The sequence below is a fragment of the Gymnodraco acuticeps genome, unplaced genomic scaffold (assembly GCF_902827175.1).
Source record: "Gymnodraco acuticeps unplaced genomic scaffold, fGymAcu1.1, whole genome shotgun sequence".
NCBI classification, from domain to species: domain Eukaryota; kingdom Metazoa; phylum Chordata; class Actinopteri; order Perciformes; family Bathydraconidae; genus Gymnodraco; species Gymnodraco acuticeps.
In genome coordinates, this window is record NW_022990929.1 from 14,652 (window position 1) to 33,952 (window position 19,301).

Sequence of the window (19,301 nt, forward strand, 5' to 3'; positions counted from 1 at the left end):
GAAAACCTAAAATATGAAGCATTTTCATTGTGGGTTATACAATAATATAATTTATTATATTTGATTATAACTAACTTTCGTTTTTAAGTATTAAACATACTATGAAAACTCACAACACCCTCTTTTCAAAACGCAAAGTTCTCAAATAGCAACAGAAAAAATTGTAAGCATAGATACATATTCAAAAACCGTCAAGAAGCATTCTCATTATGGGTTTATACAAGAATATGATTGATCATGTATGATTTATAATTAACTTTCGTTTTTTAAGTATTCACTTCATACCATGATCTCAATTAACTTTCGTTTTAAGTATTCACTTCATATGAAGATCTCAACACCCTCTTTTCAAACGCAAAGTTATCAAATAGCAACAGATAAAATCGTAAAAACACATACATATTACATCCGTAAAACTCCACGCATCAATATCATGAAAAGTTCTTCAGTATGTGTAATCAGGACGACCCTTTGATGAACCTGGTGTGAAAAAACACCGAAAACATAGTACCGTACAGGAATGTCCTTGGGCGAGGGGCCCATCTGTTGTAGACTCCTAAATCCATGTTGCTATCTGATGTAAATCCTTGACCCTGACCATGGAGGGGTTGCAGTTTTTTCGCTGGACGACATCTCCAAACGAAAACCAGATAACTCGGTCGACAGTTGTTATGGATTTTTTAGACCTCGTAAATAATCGCTCATGACTTTGTGACAAGGTCAATGAGTCCCCACACAATGATAGCACAAACGAGGAACCAGAGGCATATGAAACAGCTTAGCTGGCACTGGCTCATGACATCCTGTGTGTGCAGTGTGAGATTAGGTGTATGTGGTGCCAGTGTGGTGCTGGTGGTACTTGTTGTCGTCTTTCGTTGGTGACTAGGACACATCACTTGTTGTCGTCTGTTTCTACCGTCTCTCCTGGCCTGTGACTACGACCTTGCAGTGGCTGGCGTGGACCCACGTGGCTCTCTCGGTGACCTTGACCGCTGTCTGGGTGATGAGGAGCACCTGGTAGGGACCTTGCCAACGGTTGGATTTCCAGCTCTTTCTCCGGAAGTCCTTGACCAGCACGAAGTCACCGGGTTGGAGATGGTGAAGTGGACCAGTGGCAGGGGGTAGGTAGGGTTGCTGCTACCTGGCGTCTGATATCTGACCATGCAGTTATCAGGTAGTCGTCATCCTTTCCTGGGAAATCCACTGCGATCTGAGTGGCTCAGCGGGTAGAGATGCAGCCTGTCCCACAGAGCTGGAAGAATCATCCTCCTTCTCTGGCGGGGTCATAGGTGACTCAGCCGCTGATCCATTAATAATTGTTTCAATTGAAACAATTTCCCCCAGGAATCCTTCCAAGGGGTCTGGTACTCCATGTTCCTCTGGAATGTCTATTGACAGCAAGGACATCTTTTTGGCTTGGGCACCCGGGGAGACCTCTGAATCAGATCACTTTTTCTCTTACGAGTCTCCTCCTTTTTCACCGCTTGCCCCTTCCGGTCCTTCTGCACAGGTTTCCTGGGTCCAGGAGTCTACTTAGCTTCACTTGAGGCACTGTGACTGAAGTTTTCCCCGCTAGGCAGGTTCAAATCCTCTTGGTAGATTGCTGAGGTATTAATCTCAAAAATATAGCTAAAATCAAGTTTAAATCATTTCTCTGATCCATAAAAAGTTGTTTCAGTTAAAATAAAAACTTCCCCAAGGGTTTTCTCAAGAGGGTCGTGTATTCCATATTGCTCTGTAATTTCTATACACAGCAAGGTGATTGTTTCTCCTCTTACTCAGTTGGCCTCTAATGGCAGAAAGCACTGGGCCATAATTTACTCTTATCAGTTTAACGACCTGACAGCCCTACACCTTCATGCTGTGTGAGAACCAGCAAAAAAGAAGGAGAGATGTGCTCAAAAAATCAAATTTAAATGAATACTCTTTTTAGGGTGTAAGCGTATATCAATTAAAAATAACTGAAAAGAAAACTAATAGTGTAAAGTTAAAAAACAATGAGAAAAATAATATAAAGGTTATTTTCCATTTCCTCTTTGATACTGAGGTATTCTCCATTCAAGCTCTAATGATTCATATGCTTAATAGACAGAGTTTCGTCTTGCCATCTTTCTGCATAATTCACTATAGATTCTAACAGTTCTACTGCTAAATCCTTTGCATTGGAGCTATTGCTTGTTACTCAGATTTAAATTCCCTCTTTTGCTCTATAAAATATCCCTTGGTACAGAATTTACCAAGACAAATTCTAACTTATTCCGGGAAGATCCCACAAAAAGCCATCCTCTCCTGTGGAAGAAAACACATTAACTGCCACCTGTGTGTGCAAAACATGTCATGTGATGTGAGACTGATAGCATCAATAGTGGATGGGTAGGCCGCAGTCATATTCCTATCTGGATTCTAAACTCAGTTGGCTCGGGTGAACCGGTCCTCTCTTCTGGAGTGAAACTACTTTCCCAGAAAATTGACTTCACTGTATCCAAACCTTCTGATTTAGTTTTAAGCTAACCCTTCTCTGGACTTCGCCCCTTTCTGGTCACCCATACACGATTTCTGAATTTAAACGGAAAAGGTGTGATAGTTAGATATGACCTGACCTTTGCCCTAGGTAGCTTTTCCATAGGAATATATTCAGCCTTGTCAAATTGATTGGAATGTCCCAATTTGTTTTACAGTTTTTTATTTTATACTCCACTCTTTGGCTCTAATGCCTGATACTTCTATGGTAAAGACCAGATAGGTGTGACTCCCTTTATCCTGCAAGGGTGACAAAAACTTCCTCATTTTTAAAGTGAGTGACATTATCCATTCCTATTTTCTCAGTTTTTAGGAAAAATACTTATATGTTCCGCAATTTTAGCAGACACTGTGTTCCAGTTACTCTGGTCAGAGGATAAACATGTTTATGACTCCCTCCAGTTATCAAAGGTCACAAGGAAATACTTATTCCCACTGGGAGTGCGGGTCAGAAAAGGACCTGCTTATGTCAGCACTAAAAATGGTTAGTGGTCCTTCCTCTATTATTTTAAGATGCTCAGGATGAACTTTCTTAAACCCATCCACCTCTACACATTGAAGACATGTTGACCATGTGTGTTGTAGGGGCAATCGCAGTTTTGGTAAGAGGATTTTATTGTGGAGACAATATTTTCTCATCTGAAATAGGCCCACATGGCCTAAACTGCTGTGTAATTCACGCACAACCTAAGGAGCTTCTTCAGGTGGTACGTGAATGCTTCCACCCTTTTTCCATATTCTAGGGAATATGGCAGTCCGGTGGTTAACTCGTCCCGTGCTTTAAGCAAGGTAAAACTTCTCTATTACCCTGATAGTTAAATGATATCTTATCTGTATGGCCACGGACATGATTCCATTCTACATGCCTGCCTTTAACTCTGCAATAAGACCCTCAATAGATGGGCATGTGTCAGCGTTTCACCTTTCACATTTCTGAACTGCCTTTGTTCCCAATTATTAAGCTCTTCTTTACCCGCTTTTTAATAATAATCACTATCAATAATAATACGGATGTGTGCTATTTTTCCTTTTTTAGCAAAAGGAAGTCCCTCAACAAATGGCCTTTTCCTCAGCAGGCTGTACCTGGTATTGCACCCTTTTGCTTGCAAAGTACTTCACCTGAATTAGTTTTCTTTATAAAGGCCCAAGTGGCTGCTTGGTCACCTTTTCGCAAACTCCCCTCTGTAAACAGTGTTATCTGTGGAGTAGCGGTTTTCTGTAAGGGTTTCAATGTTTCCCTTTGTGGCTTACTTCCTGTGGTCCTCTGCACCCCACATCTGGATCAGACATTATCATCTTCTATTTTCTTCATCTACTCATCATTGTTTTTGCTCCCTAAACAGTTTGTTTAGTAGCTTCAGATATTGGAAAATAAAGAGTGTATATGCACATTCTGGTACCTTGAGACATTTCCCTCAGGGCTGGATACATTTTTAATGCAAGTGCAAGATGCTTCTCTTCAGGTGATAATTTTTCCTCTGTTCCTGATCAAGTCATAGACATGAATAACACAGATTTTCTATCACCCTGGTTCCTTATCTCCACATTGTTAGTTTCTGAGAATGGGTCTCAACATACTATTTTGGTTTATGATATTTGATATTATTGTTCTGGTGTTAAGATAATTTTTTGAATCTCCCTCTTTTCTTAACAACTGGAGCTATGTCTATTTTAGATCCGACTTGGTTAAGAGTTGATTTATTCATTGGTGAGAGGAACACTATTTCCCTTGTGCTGGGGTGGGGGGTGGGTAGCCTGGTAGAGTTCCTTAAAATCTCCAGATCTTCCTCTGTGCTGAGGCCATAAAACTTTTAATGGTCTTTCGTGGTCTGCTCGAATTTTCTTCCCCTCCAGAGGTCACGCCTGTCTTTGACCCTGTGTGCTGCGTGTTTTCTGCAGCACCTCGGGAGCAGAGAAAAGAGGAGACCTTTTTTCCAAAAGTGCATTCTCCTTCATGAGAAAAATAGCACCACATTTAACTCTCATTGACTTGTCTTTAAAGCGTTCTTTAAGGCTTGAATTGAGTTTTCCGTTGTGTAACGGAAAATCCCATTCCCAAACAGGGGTCAAAAGTAAATACTTTAGTTGATTTTGGTAAAGTATTTGAGCTTTAGCTTCGCAAAAACGTTCTCATATTAGTTTTGAAGATATTTTTGGGGCTTGATTATCTGCTGATAGTTCCCATATAGGTTTTTTCTTAAAAGTACATTCAAAACAACCGTTATTTGTGGGTCATCTGATCACCACATTGCCTTCTGACAGTTTAATAGTCCTTATCATATTATCACACTGTTATTGCATGCTAGGACCTATTCTCTTTGCCAGAGCTACTGCTATTTCTCCTGCATGTTTTAGCTTCCTATTAGCAGGGTTTATTAACATGGTTTGTTGATCCAGTTTAAGATTTTCAATATTTGACATTATTATTTTCCAACATTCCTTTTTCCTGAATATCATGTCTAACAATGTGGGTTTTTTTTTTTTTTTTTCTTTCTAGGAGTAGTAGATGGGATACTCCTAAATGGCATTTTTTGAGCTTTTATCCCTGTATGGTGGAGATAGGGTCTCAAACATTATACCACCTGCTTGTTGCTCTCTGTCAAACGGTAGTCTGACAGGAAAGTATTTTGGTCGCGGTACGCCCGTGGGTCTGGGCTAAGCTGACCAGGGCGGGCAGAAGCTCCGGATTTTGCTTCTGTGTATCCCTCCCTGTGTGGTTGGCTCCGAGTCATTAAAAACTGCGTTCTAACCTCGTCCGCCATTTATTTTTGTTTGTTTGTTTTAAAAAACAACACAAAAATGTATTAAAGGCTTCAAGTTCACTCTTTTATACACATGCAAGTTCCTAGGCTTTACTCTCGACGGGTGTACAGTCCGACTATACCGTCACTTGGTTCTAAGTTCTCTTTCTGGATTCAGTTAGTACATGCGGGTACCTCAGCTAAGAGTTTTATTTACCGAGCTTCGAATTTTTTAAACAGCATAGGTACCTTTAGACCTATGTTTACCTTTATTAAATCTCCTATTAACTCTTCCCCACGTTATGTTTTAACGCAAAAGTTCAAACCGCAGCTCTTGGTCAAGTCCTACCTATAAGTTTCAAAGTAATTGGACAAGTACTGAGCAGTGCTCCTACGGCTGACTTCACTTTAGCCACCTAAACCTGTGTTAAAGGGACCACAGGCTTCTCAATTTGACTAGGGGAAAACGAACCTTCTTTAGCTTCTTTAATCAGACAGCTATATCCGATATAATATAACCCTCAGTCCGGTGCAATAGTATTAACTTAAATTACTACACTTTCAGGTTTAATTATATATATTCTAGGATTTGGGGTAGGTATTTTAACAAGACTTTCAGCCTGTATTTCGCTGATTTGTATTCATCGACTTTTTTCACTAGGTCGTTTTGGTTCTTGTATTTTGACTCTGTAAAAGTATTATTTTTCACAGAGCCCCACGTTGGGCGCCATGTTTAGAGTTTTGAGAGGTCCTGATAATTTATTCCGGCAAATTATTCTGACCTCCTAATTGACCTTTCCGAAGATTATTGAGTCTATGTAAGTTTGCTGCGTGGCTCAGATCCACCAACGTCAGCAAGATCTCACCTCTATTAACTTCCCGAAGAACCAAGGTTTCAATTAACTGCTGTTTCAATTCAGACAACTCTTTTTTAATCTGTTTAAGCGATCCCGAAGGATTTTGATATCAGTAAATGGAGTGTGCTCCTACCTAAGTGTGTGTGGCAGGGTGCAATCTTACCTTTGACGCAGGAGAGGAGGGCACAGGTGTCTTTTAAAGGATCCCAATCCAACAGGTGGGATTCAGTTTATTTGAAGAAAAATAGGTCCAAACTAATACAGGGTTTTTACCTTCTCTCTTTACAACATTATAATCATCCTAACAAAAAAACCGTGCTGTGATCATGTTCAAATGAAACTTTAATTCACAGTCTTACATTTATTACCAAAATGTTTTAATTTCAACTGCCCATTTCAGTTGTGACATTTTAAAATTCTCCCGATAGAATTTAGAGGTATTTCCTCGTAAAAAGACCGGTGACAATAAAAAGCGCATTCAACTTTTCATTCACCCATTTATTCACATCAGTTTCATACACTTTTTCCGACACAGACGGCGGATTAACACTCAAAAACCCATTCCTGTCCGCAAAATTCGAAGGAAGGTCCTTACAGGTCGCGGTATTTATAATTTTCAAACACTTTTTCCGACACAGACGGCGGATTAACCTTTCAAAAACACATTCCTATCCGCAAAATTCGGGGGACCAGATGTTTTCCCCACAGGTCGCGGTATTTATAAAGGTTCACACACTTTCTCTCATCAAATCATTCCACTCAGCCAACAACCAATAAATTCGAGAGATATTTACCCCGTCTAGAAGGACCTTACCGAGAGCTATTAACCCAGCTCTGAAGCACACAGCCTACCCGGAGAGAGTCTACCAGGGGTCACCCCCCCTCTCTCGCGCTCTCTCAAAAAACCAGTCTCTTTATGCTAAAAAAACTGGATCCTAAACCCAAAAAAACAAACTCCTCCTCTTACACCCAATTCAGTTGAAAACCGCGCATGCGCATAATGTACAAGGCTGAACATGTCCCAACATGTTCCACAGCTGTTATGGGATAAGACACCCTTTCATATGAGGTAAAAAGGACATGAACTCTCTTTGGCCTCTTAATGTTTCTCCCCTTAGTGTGAAGCCCCCCCCCCCCCCCCCTCTCTCTGGACTGCTGCCAGAGGAGAGGAAGAAAACTCAACCTAAACAAACCACTTTGTTTTGTTTATACTGTAACTATAGAAAACCTAAAATATGAAGCATTTTCATTGTGGGTTATACAAGAATATAATTGATTATATTTGATTATAACTAACTTTCGTTTTTAAGTATTAAACATACTATGAAAACTCACAACACCACCCAGCTACACGCTGCTGAGCATACGCTAAAGCACTTCATCTGTTATGGGCTATGCTCTGTACATAGAGGTTTCTGCAGAGAAAGATTGCTTGAGTTTACAGAAATACAGTAAATGAAGAAATACAAATGAGTTTTTTGTTCAAAACTAACATTGTGCAACATGCATCTCAGCACATAGTTACTATGCTTCGGATCTCTCTAAGTGTGATGCATTGTTTTCCAAAACCCAGTTTGTAACTGCTGCTTCCTGTGCCTCATTGAAAACCCTTAGCCTTCCACCTCTTTGTTTCTCAGTCCTTCAGATAAACAAAAAAGACATAGTGGTCGGTCAGTGTCTGTGTTGCATAAAAGTGAGTTTACCACAGTACATTGTGCAGGATTTTTGTACAGTTATAGTATGCAACATTCTAACAATTCAATTACAGTAATGAAGTAAATACGTTTCACACAACAGATATGCACTGAGACATCATGAATTATGCAGAGCTACAAACTGGTAACTAACCTGTTTTCAAGTCTAAGTGTCCGGATTACAGCGGCAACAGTAAATAGGCTTAGATTAAACATGTGGGTTATAAAATGGCTTAACATTTCTTCCAAATGTATTTATTCTGTTGATAATACAATATTTATTTTATTTTGTGATGTGTAAATCTGGTTTGCTTTGTTTCAGATGTAACAACATGCAGCTCTCTGCAGCTACCTTTGCAAACATTACAGGTTTAATTTATACAAATGTTTGATTCCTGACAGGTATTTCATAAAGCATTTATTGTTCCTGCACTACAAAGATGAAGAAGAAAACAGTACGTTTGGCCCTGGCCGTGCTGCTGTTAGTGTCAGTCGCCACATTCTATGGTATGGGGAAAAGGAAGATACCGGCTGAGCATGTATACCAGAAGGCAGCGGTGGCAGCAGACGCTGGGCCGTGTTCAGAGGTCGGCAGGTGAGAGCGCACACACTCGAACATCCTGAAGGGCAGACATGTTGCTCTTCTGTAATCTGACTCACACATGCATAAACACAGGCATGAAAACTGCTTGCACATCACCTTGCAAATCCATGTGAACATGTTTTATTCTTTTCCAACAAAGGGTCTTAATGCTATTTGGGGTTTTCCCTTTGTCATGTGTTTTTGTGCATGTAAATGGTCTGCAAAGGCAAAAATCCCAGAGTTCCCTCCAGAGGGAGTTTCTCTCCCACAAACTCCCCCCTTGCCTTAAATGCCTCCATTGGACTCCTTTGTTTACTTCAGTAACATCATGACATCACTATGTAACACACGCACTTCTATTGGCTAGCGTTTATTTCAGACAGAAGGTGAAATGTGGTGCTGCAGCACAGGCAGTATGAGAAAAATAAAGCACTTTTTGAACATTAAAGCATGTAAACATGTCGCAGTAGAGGCACAACATACAAATGTCTGCCTGAAAAGGAGCATAGATATGTCCTCTTTAAAGTCTTTACTGTCCTCTTTAAAGTCTTTACTGTCCTCTTTAAGGTCTTTAGTGCAAAAACTAATCCTCCACCCCTTCCCTTCTTGTGTTTTAATTAATTTTACCGCAGAGACATACTGATGAAAGGGGGCTCTGCAGTAGATGCCTCTATAGCTGCTTTACTGTGTGTTGGACTTATGAACGCTCACAGTATGGGCATCGGAGGAGGACTCTTCCTAATCATCTACAACGCCACAACTGGTACAACTTTACTAAAACATACCTCACCACCACTAAAGCTTCTTCTGTTTCCTTAATCACTGAAGCTGCAAACTCATACCATTTGCTCATCATCTTAATCCTAAATGTAATTCCTGATTTGTGACGTACAGGACTGGTTGAGACGATTGACGCCAGGGAGACGGCTCCACGCAATGCAACGCAGGACATGTTTGGGAACAGTATAGATTTATCCCAGGAGGGTAATGTTTAACCGGTGCTATCAGACGTAGAAAAGAGCTGGCAGAAGTTTCAGTTAATATGAATATAAATGAATTTCTTAAAAGAAGAAAAAATCAGTTGCAAACTAATGTAAAATAGTTAGGGGAAGAATCACATTTGTATGACCTTAAAGCCCCTGTCACACTGTCCCGAAATGTACACCCGATGGACACACGAATATGGAATTGTGAATTTCGCACGAAGATGGCCCCGAACCACACACGAAGGCAACATTTACATTACATTTAAGACATACAACTGCAATGAAAGTACCAAAAACAATTATGTTACAGTACTATGATACTGTACTGATATCTTCAGACTTTGTTCTTTACTTTATCCGTCGTTATATGTAGAAAATATTACGTTTTCTCCGTAATGTTGTTTCAATAACAACAACAACTTCCTGTCAACTGTCCTTCAAAATAATATATTATATCCTTTTTAGTTTCACAGAACACAAATTGGGTTATTTACATAATATGTTTACATGATTTTGTTGTGCAATAAAACAACCCGATGGACACACGATAAAGGAAATGTTCAAATTCGGCTTTGATCGTAGCAACATCGGGCCATTCGTGAGGGCATCTTAAGCCATCGTATGACCGCTGGTGGAGTTTCTCAGGCTCTGGCAGCAACTTCGTGAGCGGTGGAAAAATCTTTGGCATGCCAAAAAATTGCCGAAGGACCTTGCGAAGGTTCATTTTCGTGTTGAATTCGTGTGTCAATTTTGCCCTTCGTAAGGCCATCGTGAGGGCATCTTGTTATCATCGGTGCCATCGGGCATTCGCCCCGATCAGAGTGAGGGCGAATGCACCGATGATAACACGAAGATGACACGATTTGACAAGATGCCCTCACGAGTGCCTTACGAAGTTGCCGCTCACGAAGTTGCTGCCGGAGCCTGAGAAACTCCACCGGCGGTCATACGATGGCTTAGATGCCCTCACGAATGGCCCGATGTTGCTACAATCACAGCCGAATTTGAACATTTCCTTTATCGTGTGTCCATCGGGTGTCAATTTCGGGACATTGTGACAGGGGCTAAAAGGGTTTAGCCCATTCTATACTAATTTATCAGCACTTGCAATGGTTTGACATTTTCCTTGTTCTGAGCAGTTTGTAACTACAGTATAGTGTTTATTGCACTTATTGTAAGTTGCTTTGGATAAAAGTGTCAGCTAAATGTAATGTGTGTAATATTTGAGAGCTCTAAGCCCAGGAAAAACAACAACAGTTTGGGTCTCCCAGGTCAAATCCCACAGTAGTATTTGTACCAGTGCCCTAGTCCAAGTCCAAATAATTTATGAGGCAATAATCTAAATCTTAATTTCCATGGTCGGTAGGAGGGTTGTCTGTTGCTGTACCTGGAGAGATTCGAGGTTATGAAATGGCGCACAAACGACACGGCATACTGCCTTGGAGGGACTTGTTCCAGCCGAGCATTGCTCTTGCAGTAAATGGTTTTCCTTTGGGCAGGGCACTAGCCTCTGCTCTGTCCAGCAAAAGGGAAACCATCAGAATTGACACAGCTCTTTGGTGAGAGGCAACCGAAGAAGCCTTGTATCATTTTATGATAACCTCAATTTAAAGCATGCCATATTAAAATCTGCATCTTTATTGTTCTCCTTTTCAGTGAAGTGTTTTGTGGGGGAAATGGTGACATCCTGAAAGAGAATGACACCATCAAATTTACCAAGCTTGGAGAAACGTACAGGAAAATAGCAGAGGAGGGTCCTAATGCTTTCTACCATGGACCACTGGCCCAGAGCCTTGTGGATGATATTCAGGCAGCAGGTAGTATTCTTATTTTTTATTTATTTTGGGATATTGTTGAAACACGATGAGCATAGAATATATAAATATAATGAATCTATTGGTTTAGACATGCTGATGTCATTGTTAGAATAAAATGCATGATAGCAGTAGCAAGTTTCCACTTTTGTCCTACATAGTAAAACAGTTTAAATCGTTTTTTTATTTATTTTTACAATCAAAAAAGTTATTTCTGCAGATTATATCATTCCTCCCTACCCACAGAGCAAAGTAATCTCACACACAAGGACATGATGGTTATCATCCTTACTTGCCAAGTTTCTTATCACTGAAATTAATTTGCTTAAAAGGCTTCAGGAGATATAATAAAATATGCTAACATGCACCTCTCTTGGCACAGCTCATTTCCATTTAAGGATGATTTGTTTTTCCAGCCGTGTCTTAGTGTGCATTCACAGTGTGTGTCAATCCGTGTTTAGGCGGCATCATCACAATGGAGGATCTGAAGGATTATGCGCCGGTCTTGGACGAGAACCCTTTAAGAGTGGATCTGGGGGAGTACAACATGGCTGTTCCCAATGTCCCCGCTAGCGGCCCTGTGCTCTCACTGATATTAAACATCTTGAAAGGTAAGCCTTGAGTGGGAGTGCCTTAATGTGCAACACGTTCTCACTCCCAACCCGTCACATGTTGAAGGTCGGTCAAGGCCCCTCCCCGTCACTGTATTACGCACAGGGTACCCCTTGAGAGTCAGTTTTCAACGGGCAGGGCGTCCCATAGACCTTCATAGACCTCCCATAGCGTTGATAATAGACGACATGAGAACGCTCCCCGACGGTCGGTTGTTATTGTCAATATCAGTGGCGTCGCCTCGCCTGGGCATCCGGGGCTTTAGCCCCGAATGTTTTTTCTGTAGCCCCGGACAATTCTCCCTCAATAATATAATACATTAACCGTGCTTTACGTGAACCTCATCATGACACAAGAGAGGACGGCAGGACTGTAATTTCCCGTGTTTAGTGAATGCAACAGAGGCATGACACCAGACCAATCACAGAGTTGCATGGAAATAAACGTGTGCTTGTGTCATTCAAGCTCGGCTCTGTGTGTGTGTGGCGATAGCGCCAGTATATCTGTTTACAGTTCTGTTTCATCTGGGTGTTGAGAGATGTATCCATAGATCTCCTAATGTTGCTCTCAAAGTGCACCAGATTGATGCTTTTAACTTCAATATTTAAAAAAAAATCTTCCCGGGGGAGTATGCCCCCGAACCCCCCTAGAGGAGGTGAGGTCCGCCCCCCACTCATAAAAAAATAGTACTTTACCCCCTGCCTATATGCTGTGAGCTGATTATCGAGCCTTAATTGTAACAGTCACGGTTGTACTGTGTGTGTGCGTGTGGGGAGTGTTGCAGTAAAAAAATCCACTTTAGCGTCGCTGCCACTGTGGGCTAAGCCCTGAATGTTTTCAGGTCCAGGCGACGCCCCTGGTCAATATTAATATAATAATTATTCATTTTTTAATAGTCACACTCGATTTCGCCGATTTTCTTGTTGCCCCAGCTGGTTGACACCTCTTTTAGCAGAAACAAAGGCTACATTAATGTATTAAATCGCCAGGCAACGCAATAATTTACAAACTCTTCAACTACAACCCTAATTATATTTAAAAACATTTTAGAAGGCCTCACGAAATACTTTAATGTAAATTAAAATGTAAATGTGAAGGGATGTGTGTAATGTGGTGATTGACATTATTCACCAACGGATCTATGGGTTCGGGTAATGTTCCGCACGGACATTTTAGTTAACCAGACTTCCTGTTGATGTGAAATCCGAAAACATTTTTTTTAAATAAAATAATATTTTATTCCGAGTTTGCTTGCTTTTCTCTTTGAAGGTCATCACATAACAGCATTGTAATACACGGTTCGGCTGCATTAAATAGGCTATTACATATCTGCCGTAGTTCGCTATTTATAGAGCCCTGGTGAGGAGACTTCTAGACAAACATGAATAACTGCCGCCGAAACTGAATATGTGACGTGGATCATAAATCAGCAATCAAACAAAATGTCTCTTAACAATATTAAGTCTCCTTGCAGTATCAATACTAATTCGGCTGACTTTTATATTTGATCCAATCGGTATATTGGTATAGTTACACCAGTGGCGTGTGGGCCTAAGATATTCTAAAAAATAATATTTGAAAACATTAAAAAAAAAAAAAATATTTTTTTTAATATATTTTTGTAGTTACATTTTTCATTAGTTTTACCAAAATAACTTGATTTAATTGTATTTAAAATAACATTTCCAAATAAATAAATCCTTCGAATCTGCCTGTTCAGTTTCTGTTGGAATGTGAAGGGTTAAATGCCGTCTCTGTGAGTTACTGTGAAGACGGGAGAGCTTGGTCCCTCTCTACATTCACAGAGGGCCAGCTATAGTAACTCAACGAGAGAGTAATGTCAAATGACAGTACAATTGACCAATCATATCTTCCCTCTAAATGGGCGGGCTTTATTTTGGCGGACTTTATGACAAGTTCCGCCCGCTGTGAAGTCTATGGTTGCGTTCGGATAGTTTAAAAATCAGCTCCTAAATTCTAACCCTATCTCCTATTCCTTGACCTCTGATTGAAACGTCACGGGGTTAAGGGATAGTGGATAGAAGAATTCAAAAGGACTTAGGAGAAGAGACTGCGGTACTTTAGAGCAGTGCTTCTCAAACTTTTTTCAGTAATGTAATGTAATTTTTTAGATGCTTCTTATGAGACTTGTGTTTTGTTTTGGTAAAAATTGTTTATATCGTCAGTTAGCTGAGATTATTTCCGTTAATCTGGTATAACACATTAATAGGTTCTTAAATATTAAGATCCCCAGAGACACAGTGTCGTGAAAAAAAAAGTAAAGTACCCGCCGTGACCTTGGGGCTTAACAGGTTAAAAAAACCGCAATATATATCGCAGGGGAACAAAAAACCGCAATGTCAGTTTTTTTTCAATATCGTGCAGCCCTAAAAGGCGCTGTATCTGCGTTCTCTGGTCGTCAGCTGGCGGCTGAAAAAGGCGAGCGGCTGCCAAGCGCCCTCCACCCACTGCTCGTGCACCGCGCCGACCGCGTAGTCCGACGCGTCCGTTGTGATGGAGATGGGAGCCGCAGACGATGGGTGTGCTAGCAAAGCCGCCTGAACATGGTTCTGACCTCAGCAAAAGCGGCGTCCGCCTCTGCTGTCCAGTCGATCGCCTGGACAGGGGTCTTGCCTTTCAACGCTTCATAAAGCGGCCGCATGATGTGTGCGGCCCGGGCGATGAAACGGTGGTAGAAGGTCACCATCTCCAGAAACTCACGGCGCGACCGGGCTGTGAGCGGGCGAGGAAAAGCCGCAACAGCCTCCACCTTCGCTGACAGAGGTGCCGCACCGCCCTTGGTGACGTGGTGCCCCAGGAAATCAATGTCAGACACCCCGAATTGGCACTTTGCGTGGGTTGATGATTAATCCGTGTTCGTTGAGCTGCATAAAAAGGGCTCGGAGGTGGGACAGGTGCTCCTGCACTGAAGCTGGAACGTCTGAGCGGCATTCTTGAGTCCAAAAGGCATCCGCACCGGCCAGATGCGCCGAAAAGTCCTGAATGTGCGGCACCGGATAGCGGTCAGCAGGCTTGGAATTTCGTCATTTTAGGGGCAAGGCCATTTGGCCTTCCCGTTCACATTTTTTTCAAGGGCACAAAGGCCATATGACAGGGCACAAAGGCCGTTTGGTTAAATTACGCTGGTCAATCAACATGACTGAAAAGTGTAGCACTAACGTCAACACCAGTCGTTTTACAAATGGCTGAATAGCAATAGTGTTTCCTAAACGTATACGTTAAGTTCAGCCATAAACCACATAAGTCAGTCATGTATTATATCAAAACCGCTTAGCAAGAAAAATACTAGATTCAAAGGTGACAGCTATCTGCTAGCTTGTAGAAGCAACACTAGATGTAGACCCCTTGAAGGGAAGACGTTAGCGCTATCCAAACTAGCTAGCTATCGCTAGTTTTCATGACAAAATGTAACGAGTCGACTTTAAATAGGCTAATACAATGGTAATTACCTATCAATAGTACTTTCTATAAACACGTAAATGTTAAGTCCTTTCAAATACTACCACATACTTCAGTTAAATCATATCAAAACAGCTTGGTCCGCTTGCTTACCTATGCTTGTCTTGCTCCCACGGCTGAGGAGCAGGCTGTCGGGCCCCTACAGGCATTTCTGACGGAACAATCACAGCAGAGCAATCGCTCTGATCCACAGGCACGGGACTATCCTACTGCGCGCACTAATATGACTTTACTAGCATTGTTTACACGGCATGTCTGACGGAACAATCACAGCAGAGCAATCGCTCTGATCCACAGGCACGGGACTATCCTACTGCGCGCACTAGTATGACTTTACTAGCGTTGTTTACACTGGAACTTTTGACAGGGGCACCAAGGCCACTTTGGCCGTGAATTGTATTTTTTTTCACAGGGCATCACGGCCATGGCCGTCGTGGCCGTCGTGAAATTCCCACCCTGGCGGTCAGGCGTAGTGGCGTCGTTGAGTCGGCGGTAATCCCCGCACGGGCGGAACCCGCCGTTCGGTTTGGGGACGACGTGCAGGGGGGAAGCCCAAGGACTGTCGGAGCGGCGGGCAATGCCCAGGCACTCCATGGTTGCGAACTCCGCCCTCGCTACAGCCAGCTTAGAAGGGTTCAACCGCCGGGCCCTGGCGTAGACAGGAGGCCCCTCGGTAGTGACGTGGTGCTCCACGCCATGCTTAGTGGTAAGCGCAGAGAAGGTGGGCAGCGACAGGTCTGGAAACTCGGCCAACAGTCTGAGAAACGTGTCTGCCCCCGACAGCGAGCCCGACAGCGAGCACGACAGCGAGCCCGACAGCGAGTCCTTACGCTGCGCTGCCAAGTGTGCACACGAGGGAAGAAAACGTTAAGGCATCAAAAAAACGCCTATTCTTAACGTCCACTAAGAGTCCATGTGTCACGATCTGTCTTTATGGTGTTTTGTCTTGTCTTGTTTCATGTTTTATTTTGAAAGGTCTTCACCTCCTGTCTTGCCTGTTTTTGTCTGCGTTGTGTCTTGTTTGGATTTGTCTGTGGTTCCCTGTCGTTAGTTTCCCTGGTGTGTCTGATTACCCGATTGTGTTCACCTGTGGCCCCTGTGTTTTCTCCTCCCTCCTCACCTGTGTCTTGTTTGTGTGATTAGTCTTGTGTGTATTTAAGTTCTGGTTTTTCTGTCTGTCTTTGTCGGTTCGTCTTTTGTCATGACTAGTTCGTCGATGAGTGTTCTGTTCTGTCTTTGTTGTTCACCTAGCCTTGAAATAAAGGAATTTGCACTTTAATCTGCATTTGGGTCCTACCTGCTTCACACACCGTGACAGTACGAACCGACCACATTATGGACCCAGCAGACTCAGCCCTTTTGATGCGACAGGCGGAAAGTCTTGGATACTCTCTGGAGTACATTTTTTATACATGGAAAGGCGCCTCATCTAGACGGGGTAGAGAGGCTGCGTTGAAGGAGGCACGTCAGGAGGTTGCTCGCAAGCCCTGGCTCTGGAGCTTGTTGCCCGAGTGGCTTAGGGTTTTCTCACGTAGCCCTGAGTACCAGGCTTCATGTTCTGACCCTTTCCTGGGGTCTGGTCTGGCGTTTGGAGGTCCACGAAGCCTCCAAAAGACTCCTAAAGGACGAAAGGCCAGGGTTCCAGCGCCAGTTCCGGCTCCAGTGCCGGACCCAGCAACCATGGTTCCGTGCTCCAGTACCATCCTACATAGCCATGGTACCGTGCTCCAGTACCACCCCACACAGCCATGGATCCGTGTTCCGGTTCCTTGCCCAGCAGCCATGGTTCCGGCTCCAGTGCCGGCCCCAGCAGCCATGTTTCCGGCTCCAAAACCGGCCCACACAGCCATGATCCAGGCTTCAGCTCTGGACCTTACAGCTATGTTTCCGGCTCCAGAACTGGATCTTACAACCGTGGTCCCTGCACCAGAGCTGGCCCATACAGTCATGGTCCCGACTCCAGCACCTCGTCTCCTGTTGGCTCTCTAGCCAACACCAGCTCCCCGAGTCTTGTCGGCGTACCGGCCGACTCCAGCACCTCGTCTCCTGCTGGCTCCCCAGCCGACACCAGCTCCCCGAGTCTTGTCGGCGTACCGGCCGACTCCAGCACCTCGTCTCCTGCTGGCTCCCCAGACGACGCCAGCTCCCCGTGTCCTGTCGGCTTACCGACCGACACAAGTTCCCTCTCAAGTCCCCTCTCAAGTTCCTACCCGAGTCCCCTCTCCAGTTCCTACCCGAGTCCCCTCTCCAGTTCCGACCCGAGTCCCCTCTCAAGTTCCTACCCGAGTCCCCTCTCCAGTTCCTACCCGAGTCCCCTCTCCAGTTCTTACCCGAGTCCCCTCTCCAGTTCCTACCCAAGTCCCCTCTCGAGTCCCCTCTCGGGTCCCCTCTCGAGTCCCCTCTCGAGTCCCTTCTCGAGTCCCCTCTCCAGTTCCTTCTCCAGTTCCCTCTCGAGTCCCCTCTCCAGTCTCCTCTCAAGTCCCTTCTCGAGTCCCCTCTCAAGTCTCCTCTCCAGTTCCCTCTCCAGTTCCCTCTCAGGTCCCCTCTCGAGTCCCTTCTCGAGTCCCCTCTCAAGTTCCTACCCGAGTCCCCTCTCGAGTTCCCTCTCGAGTTCCCTCCTTTAGTCCCTCCTTTAGTCCCTCCTCTAGTCCCTCCTTTAGTCCCCTCTCTAGTCCCTCCTTTAGTCCCCTCTCTAGTCCCTCCTCTAGTTCCCCTCGCGAGTCCCCTCTCGAGTTCCCTTCTCTAGTCCCTCCTCTAGTCCCTCCTCTAGTCCCTCCTCTAGTCTCTCCTCTAGTCCCCTCTCGAGTCCCCTCTCTAGTTCCCCTCTCGAGTTCCCCCTTGGTTCCCCTCTCGAGTCTCCTCTCGAGTCTCCTCTCGAGTCCCCTCTCGAGTCACGTCTCAAGTCCCTACCCAATGTCCTGGTCCGTTGGAGGTTCCACTGGGGGTCCTGCCAACTCCATGTCCTGTCCCGTTGGAGGCCCCGTCGACTACTCCTCTGCCGAGGGTCCTACCAATCGTATGTCTGTCGCGTTGGAGGTCCCGCCGTCTACTCTCCTGCCGGGGGTCCTGCCAGCTCCTTGTCCTGTCTCGTTGGAGGTCCCGCCGACTACTCTCCTGCCGGGGGTCCTGCCAACCCTTTGTCCTGTCCCCTTGGAGGTCCCGCCGTCTACTCTCCTGCCGGGGGTCCTGCCAGCTCCTTGTCCTGTCTCGTTGGAGGTCCCGCCGACTATTCTCCTGCCGGGGGTCCTGCCAACCCTTTGTCCTGTGCCGTTGGAGGCCCCGCCGACTACTCTCCTGCCGGGGGTCCTGCCAACCCTTTGTCCTGTCCCCTTGGAGGTCCCGCCGTCTACTCTCCTGCCGGGGGTCCTGCCAGCTCCTTGTCCTGTCTCGTTGAAGGTCCCACCGACTACTCTCCTGCCGGGGGTCCTGCCAACCCTTTGGCCTGTGCTGTTGGAGGCCACGCCGACTACTCTCCTGCCGGGGGTCCTGCCAACCCTTTGTCCTGTGCTGTAGGAGGCCCTGCCGACTACTCTCCTGCCGGGGGTCCTGCCAACCCTTTTTCCTGTCTCGTTGGAGGTCCCGCCGTCTACTCTCCTGCCGGGGGTCCTGCCAATCCTATGTCCTGTGACGTTGGAGGCCCCGCCGACTGCTCTCCTGCCGGGGGTCCTGCCAATCCCGTGTCCTGGTCCTCTTCCGTGGGGGATCCTGCAGAGGCCTGTCCCACCAGCTCCGACACCGGGTCCTGCCCGGTCTCCGGCACTGTCCCGTCAGCGCCTTCCTGCCCGGCCTCCGGAGCTCTCTGGTCTTCGCCCTCGAGCCCGGATCCCTGAGAGCCGCGGTCTTCGCCCTCGATCCCGGCCCTCTGTGAGCCGTGGTCTTCGCCCTCGAGCACGGCCCCCTGAGAGCCGTGGTCTTCGCCCTCGATCCCGGCCCTCTGTGAGCCGTGGTCTTCGCCCGCGATCCCGGCCCCCTGACTCTTCCTGCCGCTGCCCTCGTCCTCGAGCCCGGCCCCCT

The 19,301-nt window shown here is 45.0% G+C and overlaps 1 protein-coding gene across 1 annotated transcript in view; it reads left to right on the forward strand.

The window, feature by feature from the left end:
• Positions 1–19,301, forward strand: part of LOC117558152 (glutathione hydrolase 1 proenzyme-like) — a 34,868-nt gene that overhangs the window by 10,371 nt on the left and 5,196 nt on the right. The window contains exons 3-8 of the mRNA XM_034234162.1: positions 8,215–8,407; positions 9,028–9,158; positions 9,290–9,379; positions 10,748–10,940; positions 11,038–11,198; positions 11,657–11,806. Of these exons, the coding sequence (XP_034090053.1) occupies positions 8,253–8,407; positions 9,028–9,158; positions 9,290–9,379; positions 10,748–10,940; positions 11,038–11,198; positions 11,657–11,806 (880 nt within the window). The 5' untranslated portion in view covers positions 8,215–8,252. The remainder of the gene's footprint in view (positions 1–8,214; positions 8,408–9,027; positions 9,159–9,289; positions 9,380–10,747; positions 10,941–11,037; positions 11,199–11,656; positions 11,807–19,301) is intronic.